This window comes from Pipistrellus kuhlii, unplaced genomic scaffold (genome assembly GCF_014108245.1).
Source record: "Pipistrellus kuhlii isolate mPipKuh1 unplaced genomic scaffold, mPipKuh1.p scaffold_m20_p_26, whole genome shotgun sequence".
NCBI classification, from domain to species: Eukaryota; Metazoa; Chordata; class Mammalia; order Chiroptera; family Vespertilionidae; genus Pipistrellus; species Pipistrellus kuhlii.
The window spans coordinates 8908902-8926944 of NW_023425525.1; the positions used below are offsets into that span (position 1 = coordinate 8908902).

Below are 18043 nucleotides of genomic sequence, written 5' to 3' on the forward strand. Positions count from 1 at the left end.
ATGAAGAGACAGACCTTTCACCGAAGGCGCATACACATGGCAAACAAACAAGCACGTTCAACGTCATCTGTCAACAGGGGAAGGCAACTAACCCCGCAGCGAGAGATCACCGCACACCAATGAGAATGACTCACAAAAACTGTAACAACACAACTGCTGGCAAACAGGTGGAGAAGCTGGATCTTCCAGAAAAAGCTCGTGGAAACAGAAAGCGTGGAGCCACCCTGGGCCTCTGTTGGGCAGTTTCTTATACAATTAAACATGCCAGTGCCCTGAGAGCCAGCAATTGCACTCTGGGGCAGTTATCCAGGGAAATGAATGCTCACATTTACACAAAAGCCTGTACATGAATTTTCATAGCAGCTTTATTTGTCATCACCAAACACTAGGGACAATCGGGTGTCCTATAACAGGCGGGTGGTGAGACTTTGGTACAGACCACAGAATACTACTCAGCAACAAAAAGAAACACATTGTTAGCACATGAAATAAATCGGATAAATCCCCAGGAATAATACTGAGTGGAGGGGGGTGGGGGGCCGGGGGCCAAATCCGAAAGGATACATCTGTATGCTTCCTTTTATATAACACTTTTGAAATGATAAACATATAGAAATGGAAAACAGATAAGTGGCTGCCAGGGGTTAAGGAGTGGGAGGGGCACAGAAAGGGAGGTGACGGAGGGAGAGGGTGGGGGTGACTATACAAGGCTGACGTGAGGGATGTTGTAATGGTGCTGTTTTATCTCTGATGGAGATATTGTACTATAGTTTTGCAAGATGGTGCCGTTGCTTAAAGGGCACGGGAGAGCTCTTTATTATTTCTTACAACTGCATGTGACTCTACAGTTATCTCAGAAAAGGCTTAATTTAAGAAGAATTGAAGAGTTTAGGAAGAAAGTGTATATTTTCCACTCCTGTTGGGAAATGAATGTACTGTTAAGCCACTGGCCAGCCAGGCTGTTGATGAGAAGAGAGGAGCAGGCAGAAACAGAGCTGATTCCGGGCACTGGCCCTCCGCACCTGGGGTCTCCGTCCTGTCTTAGCCAGGAGCATTACCTTGTGGCAGCCTCCATCTCTCTTCAGGGGTCCACTAAGGACCAAGACAAACTGGAGCCAACAAGGCAGCCCCTGCCTACTGATGGGTTACCATGGCCTCTGCAGAAATTCTAACCCCATAAGCCAACTTCAGGTGATTGTATTAGGGCCCAGCCCTATTATTTGGGATGCTGGCAAATGGAGAGGAGGCACTGGTTATTCAATAGCAGGGATTAGAGGTCTTTGAAGCCCCTGAGGGCAGTCTCAGGCTCTGCCCTATGAGCAGCCTCCGGAAGGAAAGGAAGGCAGGGGACGTCATTGGTGGGTGGCCTCTTGGCTGCACTCAGGTGTCCCAAGCCCTTCCGTCTGTGCTGATGCCTGCTGACCTCTGGGACTCATCACCCTGCTCTTCGAGGCCCAGGCTAGTGACTAGAAGCTGCTGAGCTTCCGATCAGCACAGGGATGCGTCCTCTAGTGAGTTTACCGCAAGCACAACCTTCCTCTCCATCAGAGGGCAGGGCTCGCCCCCAGCCTTGCTTAAACACCCTTCGGCCTTTCCTGGAGAGCATTCCTTGTGTTGGAGCATTTGGGATCATTCCTTTGAAGGAGCACATTATTCCTGGGCTTCCCGGCCCGGCCCTTACGGTGAGGGCTGCTTTCTTTGCTGGTGATTTCTCTCTGAAACACCCTCTTTGGTGAACAGGACTGCAAAGTGGTTCTGGGCATGCATGCTAGCATTGGCTTGCCCAGGTCCAACTCTAGCCCTTCCATTTACTAGTGGGGAGACCTTGGGCAGAGGGTTGATGAGCTCCATGCCCCAGCTTCCTCATCAGAGAAATGGGGATGAAGGCAGCAGCTAATCTCACAGGCTGTGGTGAGGATTCAATGAGCCCCCGTGGTAAAGAATGCCCAACACCTGGGAAGCCTTAAGTTAATGTCAGCGGTTGCTACTATCTTCCTTCTCCACGATACTCCTTTCCCAGGCAGCAGTGTGTGAGTGAAAGTACTCTGAAGCTAAACGCAGGTCCACGTGAGGGTGAGAATGAGCTTGTGTGCCTTCGGGACTAGCCACTAACCTCTCTGTGCCTCAGTTTCCATATTTGCAAAGAAAACCTGCGGTGCAGGGCTGTCCCAGGGATGAAAGGACCGGCCTTGCACACGACATACTCCCAGCACAACTGTGAGTGATGTGTGTTTGTAATGGGCAGTTATTTCCGTTGGGAACCAAGGCTGTGAGATTAGTCCTCTCCCGCTCCATCCCCCTTGCCCTGCGCCTGAGAAAGGGAGCATCCCCATGGCAACAGCGGCAGCTGGTCCCTTGATAAGAGGAGCTGGGCAGCAGCAGCCACTGCAGGAGGAGCCACAGCTAGAGGTGGCCCAGCGTTGGGAGGAAGCACGCCTTCCCCAGCTCTGCACTTCGCATCCCTGTGCCTGACAGGTAAGTGCGCTGCATTCGCTCTGCATTTGCCTTCCGAAGAACTTTATGGGGAGAAAGACAAGTTGCCCTAAGTTCCTGGTTTCTTTGTTGTTGCTGGGGCAAAGAAGGCTAGAAACCGGATGGCCAGGTTGTGAGGAGAGGGGTGTGTGTGCTTTCTGAAGCAAGGCTAAGCTGGGACTGAGTGGGGATCAGAAAAGTCACCACTTTCCTATCATTTTCAAGGGCGGTGGAGTCCTGAGATCTGTGAGAACCAGGGTCCTTGCGATTTAAATTGCTAAGTTTCCAAAACACCCGTGTGGCTGCAGGTTCGCACAGCAGCGTGGGGAGACTGATCGTTCAAGGCAGGGGAGCGTGTGCTTGTCAAAAATCCTCGCTGTGCCCCACTTCACGGAGGAGTCGCCCTCCAGGAATACTGCAAATTTAGGTCTTCTCCATGAGCAAACTGATTTTAATATGCGGTACTCTTCGCATATTCAATCTTCAGGTTAAAAAGAGATAGGACAAATGATATGAATTTTACATGGCATGAGGGTCCTTTCACCGGACTCCACTCCACGTTGGGCTGTGGACATTACCTTGTCACTTTTTATGCCTTTAAGTCAATCCAGGCCTGAGGACTCGGTAAGTTCTTAAGAATGCCCTTCAGCTAAGCGGGGTGTCCACTCCCTCCTTCTGCTCGCTCCTTCCTGAGCATCGGTATCATCACGTCCCTGAGACCTTGCAGGTGGTGGTACCTTGCATTGTGTCATTAGCCTCCGACAGGCCAGAGATGGGATGAGATGAGTCCACTCGTTCCATTTAAACATACCTGTTGTAATCACAAGGGGAGATTGAAAGAGCAAAGAGGGCAGCTCACATTTCTTAAAGTGCTAGTGTGCGTGCTGGGGTCTGGGCTGGGAGCTTTCCACACATTGTGCTGCTAATACTCCAACCCTGGAGCAGGGCCACTATCTTGCCCGTTTTACAGATGTAGAAACCAAGTTTCCAGGAGTACGTAGAACTTTCCCAAGTACACCCAGCTAGAGAATTGCACAAGTAACCCAACGTTTGCTTTCACCTTATCTCACCGTCCAACACCAAATGCTTGCCATCAGTGAGGACTTTCCTGTCCATGGGTTAAATGATGTATTCTAACACCCAACTGAGGAATCTGCTCGATGCTAAGAGAAAAGACAAAATGCCCAGACTAGCTTCTGACCTCCAACTGACTGACCAATCTTTTTTAGCTGCAGAAATAGCACCTCTGTCTTCCTGAAGTAGTAACCAGCTCTGAGCTGGTGGAGGCAGACTCCCCGACATGTGTCCTCAGCTCGGCTGGCTGCTCTGGGTGTCTATCCTAAAACTTTGTGGGTGGGTCCCTCACTGGAACCCAAGACCCTGGATCTCTTATTCCTTTCTCAAAAGAGAAAGCGACCTATGTAATTAATAACCATTCTCTGTGCAACAGTTAATGTCTCTTCTCTTCGTGATACTTGCTTCACAAGTGTCTTTCTGTGGGAAGAAAAGGGTGTTTTTCTCAAGTATTAAGAATTAGCAAGAGGAAGTTGCAAGAGTTTAGCATCAGGATCCTGAAAACTCCCTCCACCCCTGGAAATGATGTCACTTGGTCTCTGGTACATGCTACACCATTTCACCCGCATGCTCTCAAACGCCGCCTTAGACAAAATAATCCAGACCCAGAATTATTTATTTTCTCACTGAAAAATCTGATAAAGCTTTGAAAACCAAAAGCTTTTTGTTGTTGTTCAGTTCAACATAAATGCAATTAGTAGGAAAACCTGACCTGCAAGAATACAAATTCTTTCATGCTCTTCAGCTATACCATTTAATGAAAATATTCATATTTTTGCTGCAGAAGTAATGCATGTGATTGTGGTGCTTGCTGAGACCCTCCGGTGTGTTACATAATACCAGTTTCCGGATGTCCACAGCACATGGGCCCTGGCTTTTCAGATGCGGGAGGGCGGGCTGATATTGACAAGCACAGTGGCAGTCCAAGTCATCGCTCTGTGAATGTTAACATCCAGCGACCACACTGAATCAATAAGTCACAAGACAATGTTAAAGGGCCACAAACCTTTGTACTAGAGAACAGCTATGAAATCCCCCAATCTTAAGGCCCAGCCCTTTGGGTGGAACCTGAAGACCCAGGGGAGCAGGTATGCAGGTCTGAAAGGAGCTGGTGCTTCAGGAAGATCCCAAGTTACAGCGAGCTGCAGGGGAGGTGATGACACCTTCTCAGGGCAGCATGATGACACCAACGTCCCCTCGCTGATGCTTGAGGTTGAGATGATAGAGAGGAATGCACGCAGACCAGGGACAGGAAGTTGAGACATTTCTTTTCTCAGTTTAAGAATTAGACTAGTTCATGTCCTACAGTGGCCCAGTCCCACAGAACACCCTCCCCATGAGGATGCACATGGAGTGTGGCGGGGGAGAGGGGTCATCTCATCCTAACCTTCCACAGGCAGGTAAAATGATGGTTATTAACAAGGTGATGCTGACTTCCAAGTATCTCTCTTCTCCCTTTATTTGTTCTTGCCTTCATGTGAAGGGTTTTCTTTTTGCCAAGAAGACCATAATGACATCATCCATAATAAAAGTGTCTTCTACTCCCATGAGCAAACCAGGTCCCTGCCCAGCAAGGGGGTATTATCCATAATGGGAAAATCTCAGATCTATCAGGCTCCTAACCAGCAAAGGCTTGCCAGTTCACCCTCATCATTCTTTCAGTTCCACTGATTTAAAATAGTGTTGTTTCCCCCTAGACACCAGGTGCTATCCTGGAAGGAAGCAGGTGTCCCATGTGTGACTAATCCCTGGACACCCTCACCTTGAATAGGGACTTCTGATATTTGTACAGTTTATCCCCCAAGGGCTGACCTCTCTCAAGTTCAGTACAACAATTAACCATTTTGCTCAGGTGAAGGCTGTGGTCTCATGGTTCAGCATCTACTTGAAACTGGAAGACTCAATAAGTTCATAGAATTTTTTAGGTACTCACCTGGTCTTCAGTAGCTGGCTATTTTAGTTGGGTATAGGCAAATGTTACTTACCAACGTGCTACAATATGCAAAGCATGAAATTGTCCTAGTTCATCTTCAGAATAGCTCTATAAGACAGGCACTATTATCTCTTTTTTGCAGAAAAGAAAACTGAGGGTAAGAATGGGGATGGAGCACAAGGGCAACTATGTCCCTGAGTGCCAGTCAGCATACTACACAGGTAATAGGCTTTGAAAATCCTCTCATAGCAGCAATAGCTTGTAGGGAGGAAGGGCATACATGATGCTATTGCTCTTTGACTCCACTTACCCTCTTTACATGATTAAAGTTTAGATATTCTATCAAAGTCATTTGGCTTTTTAGTTCAAGAGCTGAGATATAATCTAGATCTACCCAAAAGCTCAGGTTTCAATTAAATAACCATCTACGAGGCACATAAAAGCAGTCTTATGATCTAACTACAAAGAACAGCTTACTTTGGGTTGCAGAGAAGGAGGGGTATTATTGTCAGGTAGCACCTAGTGTGGAAGGTATGAGTCCTGACTTCGAATGATGACTCTGACTCAAACTGTGTAACTAATGGAAGCTCATCTTTTACCTCTTCTGAAGAATGAATATTTTGTCCAGGTTCTCTCCATGGGGTGATTTTCAGCACAAAGTCTATGACAGGGCTAACATCTTTCTGCCCAAAGAAGAGAAAGATTGGTTACGCAGATGCACAGGCCATATTTGAAGCTATAACTTTACCTCTAGACCTCAACACCAAGCCCATTCATTCTGAAAAGTGGCCTCATAGCTTTCCTCTACACTCAAGCAGGTGGGGGCTGGCCACCCAGCTTAACAACATGCTTCCTATGTCTCAGGGACTAGGAAGTCTGTGTACAAACACTAAAGACGATGGTATAAATTGATCTCCACTGAGGTCACTTGGTACAATCAGTCTGCTCAGAGTGACTCTAAAAGCCAGGCTCGAGTAATCCCTTAATGGCTCCATCTGCTAAGCAATGATCTCAGCCTGTAGGGGGAGAGCCCCTCCAGCCTCCCATAGAAAACTGGCTTATTCCTCCTAAGACAATGGAGTTGAACTCATTCTATGAGCTATGTGCATGCGTTCCCCTGCATACCGAGGGTCTAGGAATATCAAGAGGACCAGTGGATAATTTTAATCTTACTCCTCTCCAACTATTCTTACTATGGTAGGACATGAGTAATGAGTTGTCTGAAAGAAATTCAAGAAACAGAATCTAGGTATACTCTAATGAGGATTTCCTGTAAATCTCAACTAATGCATTTCTCATTCAGTCCTGACACATGTCCACTCTGGATTTCCACTTCTCCTGGGCAATGTCTACAACTAATAGCTTTGGAAAGTTCAATGGATTTGTGGCTTAGGAAAGATGGAGGTGGGGTGGGGAGGGGAAACAGACTTGCTCTAATGTCAGGAATCCCTGGGGAGAAAATAATAAAGATCTATTTCAAGACCTAGATTTTTTTTTTCTTACCACCTCTCTATTACCATTATAATATGGCTGAGAAGGAAGTTTTATCACTTTTTAGTTAGAGAATGTAATGGTCCAAACCCAGAAGATATGTTCAGTTAGGGCTCCAAAAACCCACTTTATTTTTAAGAGACTGGAGTGTCTAGTGGAAGTCTACAGGAGTGAATTTGGGTCTGGATATGGCTATTGAATAGATGTGTGAGTAAATAAATTAATTAGAATATCTGAGCCTTAGTTTCCCCTTCTGTGAAGTAGGCTCAATCTTGCTTTGCAGAATTCAACAGAGAAAAAATAGGGAAGGTTTAATCAATACTTTCTGCAACTCTCAGCTAACTCATTTCTAACTCAGACTTGACAAGTGTTCATTCTGAAACCCCGCAGTGCATCTGAGAGAGGACAAATATTCAATATTTGAAACATGCCAATTACCCATAAATCCACGTGCATTGATTTATTGCAGCTTAAATTTCACATTTGAGCTTCTAGTAGCTAAGTAGAAGAGGCAGATTTGAAAAATGGGATTGAGTTGGGAACATAGTAAGCGCTCAATAGATATACTTATTTAACAAGTGAATGAATGAACAGAAGACATATTAATGGACTTGTGTCTTATACTTCTGTTGTGCTGGGGAAGAGACACACACACCTGCCCTCCTTTGATGATGTCCACTGAGCAAATGCAGCCACTGGACCTCTCGGAGGACAGACTGGACAAGCTTGACCCTCGTTGCAGCCACCTGGGTAAGTGCTTCAATAGGAATGTCAGTTGTGAAGTCAGAAGGAAGGGTCTCTGCCATTTAGTCTGCAGCCAAGTCAGAGAGAGGCCCCCTAAAACCTGACAGTTTGTGCCTTCTGGTGACAGCCAACCCAGATGGACAAATAGCCACGGGTTCGTGGGGCCTGCCATGTAAATATTAGCTGAAGCACTGGAGAGAGGTTCATTAGACTTCTAACAAAAAAGGAGAGGAAAGGCATTGTTATCTTTTTTGGGGCCTGAAAGCGTTCCAGGCAGAGCATTTCGAGGCAATAGATGGAAAGTGGCAGGGTAGCTCGTTTCCAGTATTTCCTGGCTCGCACACACCCCATGTGGGGTGCCAATAAAATATTTCCAATATCTCCCTTTGCCTATCCAGACAGAATTCTAAACAGCCCCGTTCTGCTTTATTGTCAATCTGTTTCCTTTCCAGACCTGACTTTTCGCATAACCTTTGTAATGAAAATACCAGAAACATTTCTGCCTCTACCCATTTCTAAAAATGAGACACTCAGACTTTGACGGATGGGCCTTTTGCATATTCATAGCCTTCGTTTATGCCTCGCCTGGTTATGGCTCCTCTCACCGCCACCCTTTCCCCATTCGCCATCAAGATATTTTATGTTCCAGAATTCTCCAAAAATGGGGAAATGCGTAATTGAACTAAAAGTAAAAGTTGAAGCAAATGTCTTGGTATGTGTACTGGGGTTGAATGGTGACCCCATGACTAGTCTGTGTCCTGTCTGTATATCCAGAGACCTCACAGCTGGGCAGCACCCATTCTGAGCAACATTCAGTCATTCATTCAACAAACGTCTATGGTATATATATATATATATATATATATATATATATATATATAAATATATATATATAGTGTGTTGGGGGGGGAGGTTAAAGGATTAAGTGTCCATGTGGTAACAAATCTTTAAAATTGTATTTTCAACCAGGCATTAAGATTCATAGTCCCAAGAGCCTGGATTTAAGCCTGATGCCCTTACCACCAGCCATGTAACCTTCAATTCTTTATTTTATTTTATTTTTTTATTTTATTGATTTTTTACAGAGAGGAAGGGAGAGGGATAGAGAGCTAGAAACATCGATGAGAGAGAAACGTCAACCAGCTGCCTCCTACACACCTCCTACCAGGGATGTGCTCGCAACCAATGTACATGCCCTTGACCGGAATCAAACCTGGGACCTTTCAGTTCACAGACCAACGCTCTATCCACTGAGCCAAACCAGTTTCGGCACCTTCAATCTTTTATTCGGCCTTCTAAACCTTGGTTTCCTCATCTACGAATATTTAACAACTGGTAAACACAGGTATTGACAAATCAGAAAAGGTGTTGGTCCATCCCATGCACTAGAATGATTTGAACTCCCTTCCTTTTGCTGGTATAAATAAACATAAAAGTATGTAGTCTGTGCCTTACACATAGTAGAATCTCAATTAATATTTATTAAATTGAAATTATAGAATTAAATTTTTAAGGTGAAAGAAAATGGTTATTACTATTAAATTGCCTGAAAAGAATGATGCTGTTTACTTTTTGGTTATATATTGTGATCTTTTGATGATTATAGTTATTAAATATTTCTGGAGATAGGTTCCTTATATATATTAAGTTTTCTGAGATAAAAGATCATCCAGATATAAGGCCTAATAGGCCAGAAGCAGCTTGATATCAAGGATTATTTCTTACTTGTTGTTTTAGTCATACAATAGAAACTTAATCAACATTTGTTGAATAAATAAATGAATAATGACACAAGTTTTGTCTAAATCCACAAAACTATAATGGAAATATTTGATGCATTTAATCTTCAATATTTGAAAGAAATTGACCTGAATGTTTTCATAAAACAGGAAAAATAAGATAGACACAGAGAGAGGGAGGACATGAAAAGGGAAGAGGGAGGGAGAGAGGAAGCTGAAAAGATTCCATTAATCTCTGAATTTTCCCAAATTCATTCATGGTTGTAGATCTAGCTAGACCCTATCTGGGCAATAGTGAGTTTCCAGAGAAGACAAATAGCTTTATTGCCTTGTAGCTTCTTTGAATCCCAACAGAATAGATCCTTATACATAATGTGTTTGAGTTTATTCATTCAAGCATACAATCAACAAATATTTATTCATTGTTGCTAAGGATAAAATACAAGCTACTTGTCATCAAATAGGTCAAAGAAGACATATACAATAATAATACCTACATCATCTTTTAAAGGGGCCATACGAGCAAAAAAAAAAAAATGATGGGTAAAAATTCAGAAAATGAGAACAGACACCCGGTATTGGGTCAGTATGAAAGGATTTAGGAATATTGGGGGGCTTTTCTCTTAGCTTATCAGAAAGTGTTAAGGCTGAGCAATGGCCAGAGTGAAATTTTTTTGAGCATCTAAAATATATCAAATATATCAAGTGTTTTACCAACATTATCAACTTTATCTCTTTCTCTCTCTCTCTCTCTCTCTCTCTCTCTCTCTCTCTCTCTCGTACACACTAATTTAATATTCCCCCCCCCCACTTTATTTTTATGTTTATATTGATTTTAGAGCAAGAAGAAGGGAGAGGGAGAGATAGAGAAGCATAATGTGAGAGAGAAACCTCAGTCAGTTGCTTCCCATACACCCCAGAAACCAAACCCACAACCTGGGCATGTGCCCTCGCCGAGAATCCAACCAGCGACCTTTCAGTGCACAGGGAGACACTTAACCAACTGAGCCTCGCTGGCCAGGCCAATATTATCCCCACTTTAAAAGCCGAGAGAATATCAAAGTTTCTAGAAATTAAGGCCCAAGTTCTCAGAACTAGCAAGTATCAGAGTCAGGATTTGAACTCTGATTGGTCCTTCTCCACCTACTCAGCATTCAATGCACTTATGGGAAGAGAGGCGATTGAGAATAAAATTACAAAAGAGCCTGTAATCCTTCATCTCTGAGAAGGCTCTTGGGCAAATAGTAGTAGTGGAAAGCCAGGGCAGTGAAAAGGCCTCGGTGAAGCCCCGGTGTGAAGGACCAGCGTGGCCAGGCTGCCATGGAAGTGAGGGTGGGTGAGGTGCTGAGCACCCACCACAAGACCCCAGGCAGCATGAGGCTCCTAGGGGCCCTTGGGGTCTCCAGAGAAAGCTGGCCTTGAGCAAAGGACATTGGGAAGGAGCATTTAGCCCAGAGAACCCGTGCTCCCAGCAGAAATGTAAATGAAACCCAGTCTGTATCTAGCCTAACGATATTTTAGGCTACATGCATTTGTGCAAGGCTCCTAAGGTTCCCTGTAGAAAAGGCCACAGGAAAGAAATACTTTATTTGCAGAGCGATGGCTTCTGCCCTCCCATCAGGTAGAACTGGAAGCCAAGCAGTTTGTGACCAGACGCTCACCCATGTCATGTTGTTTTGCTCCCGTTGCATTCTGCCACAATCAGATGGCCTTTCTGACCAGTTCATTAAGGACTGCGAGCTCAAAAAGAAGCCAAGAAAGGGGAGAAGCGCACAGGCTGCCCTGGACGTCGAGGTGGACCAGAGAAAGCCACGGAGGAAAGACACACCCGTGCCGCACATCCCGCCTTTCACAGCCGGTAAGGCCACGAGTCCGCTCGCTCCCCGTGAAGGGGACCCGCTTGTCGCTGGATCACATGGGTCCTGCAATTTGTTTTTCTTAAAGATTTGGGAGTTTTGTAATCATTGGTACAATTCATGCATCTGTCTTTGTTATAATACACACAGTTGCTATAACAGATAAATTCCAAAATATTAGTGGGTGGCACAATACAAGTCCCTTTTTCTCTCACCAATAATAGCAGTTGGGGGTGGGCGAGGCAAGCTCTGCTCCAAACAGTCCATCAGGGACTCGTTGTGGGGAGGTTGACATATCCTCAGCACACAGCTTCCGGCGTCACACACATACACACACACACACACACACACACACACACACACACACACACACATACGGGCCTCCATCAGCCTCCCTCATGCAGACCTCCATCAGCCTCCTGCACATGGGCCTCCATCAGCCTCCTGCACATGGGCCTCCATCAGCCTCCTGTACACCGGCCTCCATCAGGCTGGGAAGGCAGAGTGGAAGGCAGACCTGCAGAGGCTCCCGTTACTTCCTTCTGTCACAGGCCTCACCTGAGCGCAGGGAGGCTGAGCAATGCAGCCCAGCTATGTGCCCTGGAGCTAAGTGAATGGCTTGGGAATAGCTGAGGTGTTCCTATGATAGCCTGGCATGTGACATGTGATACTTTCTTGTTCCCAAGTGTTCTGTTTTGTCTTATTCCTCTATCTCCCTCCCTCCCTCCAGGCCACTTATTTAAGGTCCTCTCTAGTCACAGCCCACTCACAGGGACACAAAGCAAATGGAACACAGAGTTGTCTGGGAAAAAACAATGTTACCCTCCCCACCTCCCACCCCAATTTAATCTCAAAGAAAGGGAGGGAGGGAGGGAGGGAGGGAGGGAGGGAGGGAGGGAGGGAACAACAAAAGCACAGATAAGTTGAACTACGAAGTAAGAAGGAACATCACACTGGCGGTCCTTACATGCGGACCCAGGAGCTCAGTCTGGGCAGTGAAAGTGGGACGGTTACAGAGGCTGCTGTTTTCAGAGAGTTTCTAAATGATGGAGAAAACCTTCCCATGAAGAGAGGTGAGAAGGCAGGTGGGTGGAGGTAGAGAACTAAGTCAGCCATTGAAGCGCGGAGCACGTGGCTTGCAGAACAGTGACTAACCCATCTCTTCGATGGAGGAGACAGGTGAACTTGGGCTCTGGGCCTGGCTCGGACACCTGTGGGCTACATTACCAGGGGCATGTTCCCTTACTTCACTTTCTTCAGATGTGTGGTGGTGGCAGTAATATCACATTCAAATCAGACAAATAAAACCATCCTCATAGAAAATGTTCTCTGGTGTCACCTCAATAGATACTAATTCTCAGAAAGAAAGTGCTTTTATTACAAGAAGTTTGAAAAGCTATAGGCACAGCCATCTCCAAGTATATGTGCAAAGATGGATGCACCGACCTGGGCTCTGAGATGCTTGTATTTGACCTTGTCTCTCCCTATTTCCCTCACTATGCAGGCGTGCTTTCAGAACATTTAATTACAAGTTATGAGGTTCAAGAGAGACACCCAGAGAGCGAAACGAGCCCAGCTCTTCAGAACACTGACCTGGAGCAGAAGAAGCCAAGGAGAAAAGACACACCTGCCCTGCACATGTCCCCCTTTGCAGGTAAAAAGAGCTGGTGCAGCCCGTTCACAGGAGCGGGGGGAACAGGTCAAGGGCCTCACCATCTGGAGGTGCCGTGGGCATGACCTTTGTCCTGCCAGGCAATCTGTGTGTCTCAGAGAGCTCTGGACAGGAGCAACATTTCCTGCTGCCTTTCAGGTTTACTCTCACGGCAGCTCCCCCAGGGCTGAAATGGAGATGGGGAGGGTCAGAGAATTACTCATACTTCAGCAGAACTGGCCAAATGCACCACACCAATGAAATAGAAATGTCAGCGTGTCCTTGAAGAGAGTTGAAGTATCTTCTTTCCCTGTCTTCCAAGGATCATGCACCCTATAGCTAATGGCTGGTTCTCCTAAGACACCTGGATACATGGGCCAAATCCTCAAAATGAGAGAGAGAGTGAGAGAAATGCAGATATAATGATAGCTGTCTTAATATGTATCAAATCAAGCCAAGAAATCTTGCTAACATTGTTCACAACCCCAGGCTAGAAAGCAGCCAGTCCAGTGTATACACTCTTGCCTTTGGGAATTATATATGCAAGTTGGGGGATAAGATATGTATATTCATGATTAGGCTATGTGGTGTGTGTGTGTGTATGTGTGTGTGTATGTGTGTTATGGATAGCTGGGTTGGCGAGTTGAGAATGGAATTTTATAAACCAACTGAATAATGTAATAAAGTCATTATTATATTCCTTTACAGATAAACTGAGAGAGAATATAAGTAACTTAGCCACTTTGAGGTCTTCTGTGGATGAAGTTGATGCATGGGTGACTAATTGGCTTGATGATGGGATGATTAGATGATGGATGAATGGATCAAATTATGCTAAAAGTCAAACCCTGGAAGTTATAACCAAGGTCTGTCTTACCTGTGGGCAGTGTTCATTGTGCTATGTTAGTATAACAATCTGAACTAGCTCTGATTTAGACATGGACGTGCAAATACCAAGACTTTGTCATCTCTTTGACTATTGTTCTTATTTTGTAGCTGTTATTTAAGTTTATTTACATCAGTGAGTTGTTTGATGAATTCATGAGAACTGGCCAGGGATTTTTAAGGCTCTTGCCCTTTTTGAATTAAATTTGGCTTCAAGCGACATCAAGAAAGGCGAGATGAAAAGTTTGCGGGCTCAGCATAGCCACCTCTGTGTTCTCCAGCAAGCCTTCATTCTGAACACAAACCTAAAACTCCACACAGCTGGTGCAGGAGGAAAATCTCTCCACCCGTGTTTCATTGGTGATTTATGCAAAAGATTTCGCTTCAGCTACACTCTTGAAATTGGTTTCTTCTTCAATAAATATCAGCTAATTGGTAAAGAGCCCACATGAACAAACTAGGGACGGAATCAAATGAGTAGCTATTAAGATCAACACACAATCTTCATTAATTTGCTGCTGTTGAATGGATTCCAGGGTTGTCAAAAGGCCTCTTGTGGTGCCCAGCTTTCCTCCCTGAAGTTTAGATCTTTATGAAATGCTTCCTGAACTGAAAGGTCTCTGATGATGAGGAGGAGGGGAAGGGGGGTGCCAGGCATCGATGGGAAACAGAACAATCTGGCTGGGGGCACCATAGAGGGCTGACCTTGAGTCACCGCTTCCTTGGTGTTTTCATTCATATGACCCCACCTTTACAATCCACAGGATGAGCACAACCACCCAGACCTCCTCAGACTGGCTTTTCTAGGCTGATGAGTCTAAAAAATTGTTGTTCGGGCTTCAGACTGTCACAATTTTAAAACAAAATATTGCGGAGCCCACTAGAGGGAGGGATAGCCGCCTTGCATTTTGCCTAGTAAGGATGCTGAGAAAGAAACCATCTAGCATCCCTAAAATTTCATAAAAGTTATTTCAATCCCCCCAAAGAAGAAAAAGAATCACCTTGCAACAAAGAGCAGCGTTTTCATCCTGGAGTCAAATCGCTGTCTGAAGAACTCACGACTCATTCCGTATTTTCTCATTGTGCTCTGAGCTATGGTAACTTACAATGGACTAGTGCTGACTAAACTCACTATTTCACCTGGGTGTTAGGAAGATGCATGTAAGGCTGACTTCGTCAGGCTTACCAGTTCTTTACAAAAGGAAAATAAACCGTCCAACAGTGAAGGGAGAGGGAAAGCAGGCTTTCCACTGCTCACAGGTGTGGCGCAGTGCTGAGCATTGGTCCCTGCTTCCTAATTAATTGTGGGAACAACCCTTTACATAAGTCCCCCTGTCCTTGTTTCCATAAGAAAACATTGAGGTATGAAGGTGTTGACTGGCCCAACACAGGTTGAACGGCAGAATGAGAATCCAAGTGACCTGGACTCCAAAAGTCGTATGCTTCCTGCTGTACAAGGCCACAAGCATGCACAGAGAATGTAGAGAAGAGGGTGGCGGTTGCCTCCGACCCCCTTGTAACCAGCGTGGTGTCCTCATTGAGCCACAGCTCCTCTGGGGATGCCAAATAGGGCCACCCCGCTCCCTCTCTCTGGGTTGGCGCCGTTAGCTGTGCAGGCGCTGAGAGGTTTCAGGTCGCCGTGCCCTTGTGGACTGGGTCCTGTGTGATACTTTGATTGGAGGCACCTAACTGCAGGCCTATGCTTTGTTTTGCAGATGTGACTTTGCTGAGGGAGGAGAGACCCAACGTGATCCTGGAAGACGAGGAAAAGGATGGCGACAAGATGGCTATTTAAAGCTATCCCCCTGGAGACCACTTGTAAATAGGTTAGGATGGTTCCCTACGCGACCTAGAAAAAATAGACTTGTTGCTGCTCTCATTTTGTCACAGTCCTCCTTTTCGATCAGACACCTTTCCCCAGAGGACACACCATGTCAGCTTGTCGGCCGCCAACCTGCCCCTTTCTCCCCTGATCTGGTTCCTATTCGCACCCTGTGAGTTTCCACGATCAGATGCAGTGAAGGGAGCAGACTGTCATCCTAAATTGGGAGGTAACAGGGAAAGCTCCGGTGTTTTGCTTCTGCATCTTCAGGGTCAATTCCTGGAGCAAAGGACACGGAGAACATGGGGTCCTTTGTGTCTTGGCTGACGCTGCTGGGCGGGACTTGACGGACACCATCCAAACACCAGTTCCGGTGGGGGCTCCCAGCTGCCCGTGAGGGAGGTGAGAGAGTGTGTGTGTTAGAAACGCTCTGGTTGCTTTGGAAACGTGGTCTTTTATCGCTCTCACCTCTTCTCAGAAGTCCAAGTGTCCCTGATGACATTCCTGAGACCCCTGTAACTGATGCCCTCAAGGCGACTGGGTGAGCCAGAGGAGTCTACCCAGCCCATCACATGATGGCTGGAAACACCAGAGGAAGAGCATTCTGGTCTCTCTGGGAAGCTCGGCAGTCTGTCCTATTTGTTTTTGTTTTTTAGAACATCCCTTAACCATGTTGGCCTAAAATTTGTGAATTGTGTCACAAATGAATCCTCACTAACGAATAGCAGGTAAAATACCAACGCTTGTGATGACTTTACTTTGAAAAAACTAATTGGAAGGCCATGTGTCTGTTTAGCATCTTCACTTATTTAGACCCCAGCATGCTGCCCTGGAGAGGAGGGGAGGGTGTGGCCTTAGCTGGTGACAGGAGTCTCCCTACAGCCCCCAGCCTGCAGCCTGTGGGTGCCGTGGGAAGGCTTTACACAAAGGAGGGCCTCACCCACCAGGGGAGGGGCGTGGGAAAGGCCAGATCCTGCCTCCAAGTGAGCGTTTGGAAGTTTGTATCTACCCCGGCTCCCACGGTTTGGGAATCCTCTGTCTTTGTCCCTCTCACAAACGTGGAGAAGATGCAGCCCCTGCTGATAATAAAGATGCTTCTCACCCCCCTCCATGTCCCAGCGCCTTTCTCCTACAAATAATCTGTGCTTCCATCACAAAGGGGAGGCTGCGAAGGAGATTTATGGAGTTGTCTGGTTTGGTTTGGTTTTGACACACAGAGGCTTAAACATATTTAAATGAGTCGTTGACATTTAACAACAGAATAAGGAGAATTGACATGAAATCCTAGATTCCTAGATTCTCTTGGGAAAACATCTTGGACCTGGCAGCTCTGGGCCCCATGGGAAGCCTGGCAAGCGTCAGCTGGCGCTGAGCTCGGTGCCCCTTTAGAAGAAACTTAGGTTCTCCATGTCATCGCCTGGCCCACCTGGCACATTCGCCCACTGGCTCCAGCTCCAGCCTTCACACTGGAGTCAGGAGCCCCTGGTGAGTTCCCACCCCAACCTGTGGCCCTGATGCTCTCTCCCCAGTCTGATCCCAGGACTCCATTTCCGCTGGCTGCCGATGGCCCTGATCACAGCCTTGGGCAGAGGGGAGGAAGGCTGTAGCCAGGCTGGTGGTTGAGGTGGAACAAGCCACCGTAAAAATTTTAAGAAGCCAAAGTAAGTCCAGGCCTGTGGGCAGCAGGGGATTCTGTCACCACCAGCAGTGGTTCTTACCAAGGGATTCTCACCAAGAAAACCAAGATGCCGTCTGGGCCTGTCAGACTTGCTACAGAAGCAGGAGCTACTCCCTCAGCCGAGCCACGGGGTGGGCTCCAAAGAGTCCTCCCCATTTCTAACTCCCTGGGCGGGGGTAGGAAGTAGACTGGCTGTTGTAGAGACAAAGGCCTTGGGTTCTGGCCCCGATGGTGCCACTCAGAGCAAGTCCCTGGAACTCTGTGTGTCTACTTCGTAAGGAAGCCCTCACCCTTGGCCGAGGAGGTCAGCACGCCTGGGAGTAGGTCACGGGGCACCAGGCCTTCCTGCACCACCTCCACCGCACAGCCCTCGGTTCCCACTCAGCGGCCCGGCGCTGCGCCTGGAGGGGAGGGGGGTGTCATTGTGTGGGTAACCAATGGGTTTTTTTTTTTTTTTTTTTTTAATTTATTTATTTATTTATTTACATATTTTAATGATTTTTTTTTTTGCCCCCCTCCCTCCCTCCCCCATATCCCCTCCCTCCCCATAGTTTTATGTCCATTGGTTGTACTTATATGCATGTATACAAGTCCTTCGGTTGATCTATTATCTCCCCCAGATCCTCCTCCCCTCCCCGCTGTAATTTGACAATCTGCTTGTTGCTTTACTGTCTCTATATCTATCTTTTGGTTCATCA

At 46.3% G+C, this 18043-nt stretch overlaps 1 protein-coding gene across 1 annotated transcript; it reads left to right on the forward strand.

The window, feature by feature from the left end:
• The first annotated feature begins 2255 nt into the window (after positions 1-2255).
• PPP1R17 (protein phosphatase 1 regulatory subunit 17) lies at positions 2256-16771 on the forward strand. Its single transcript, XM_036453835.2, has 5 exons — positions 2256-2475; positions 7614-7720; positions 11159-11311; positions 12814-12963; positions 15561-16771. The coding sequence occupies exons 2-5, from the start codon at positions 7639-7641 to the stop codon at positions 15638-15640; spliced, it is 465 nt and encodes a 154-aa protein (XP_036309728.1). The 5' UTR covers positions 2256-2475; positions 7614-7638; the 3' UTR covers positions 15641-16771.
• Positions 16772-18043: the final 1272 nt, after the last annotated feature.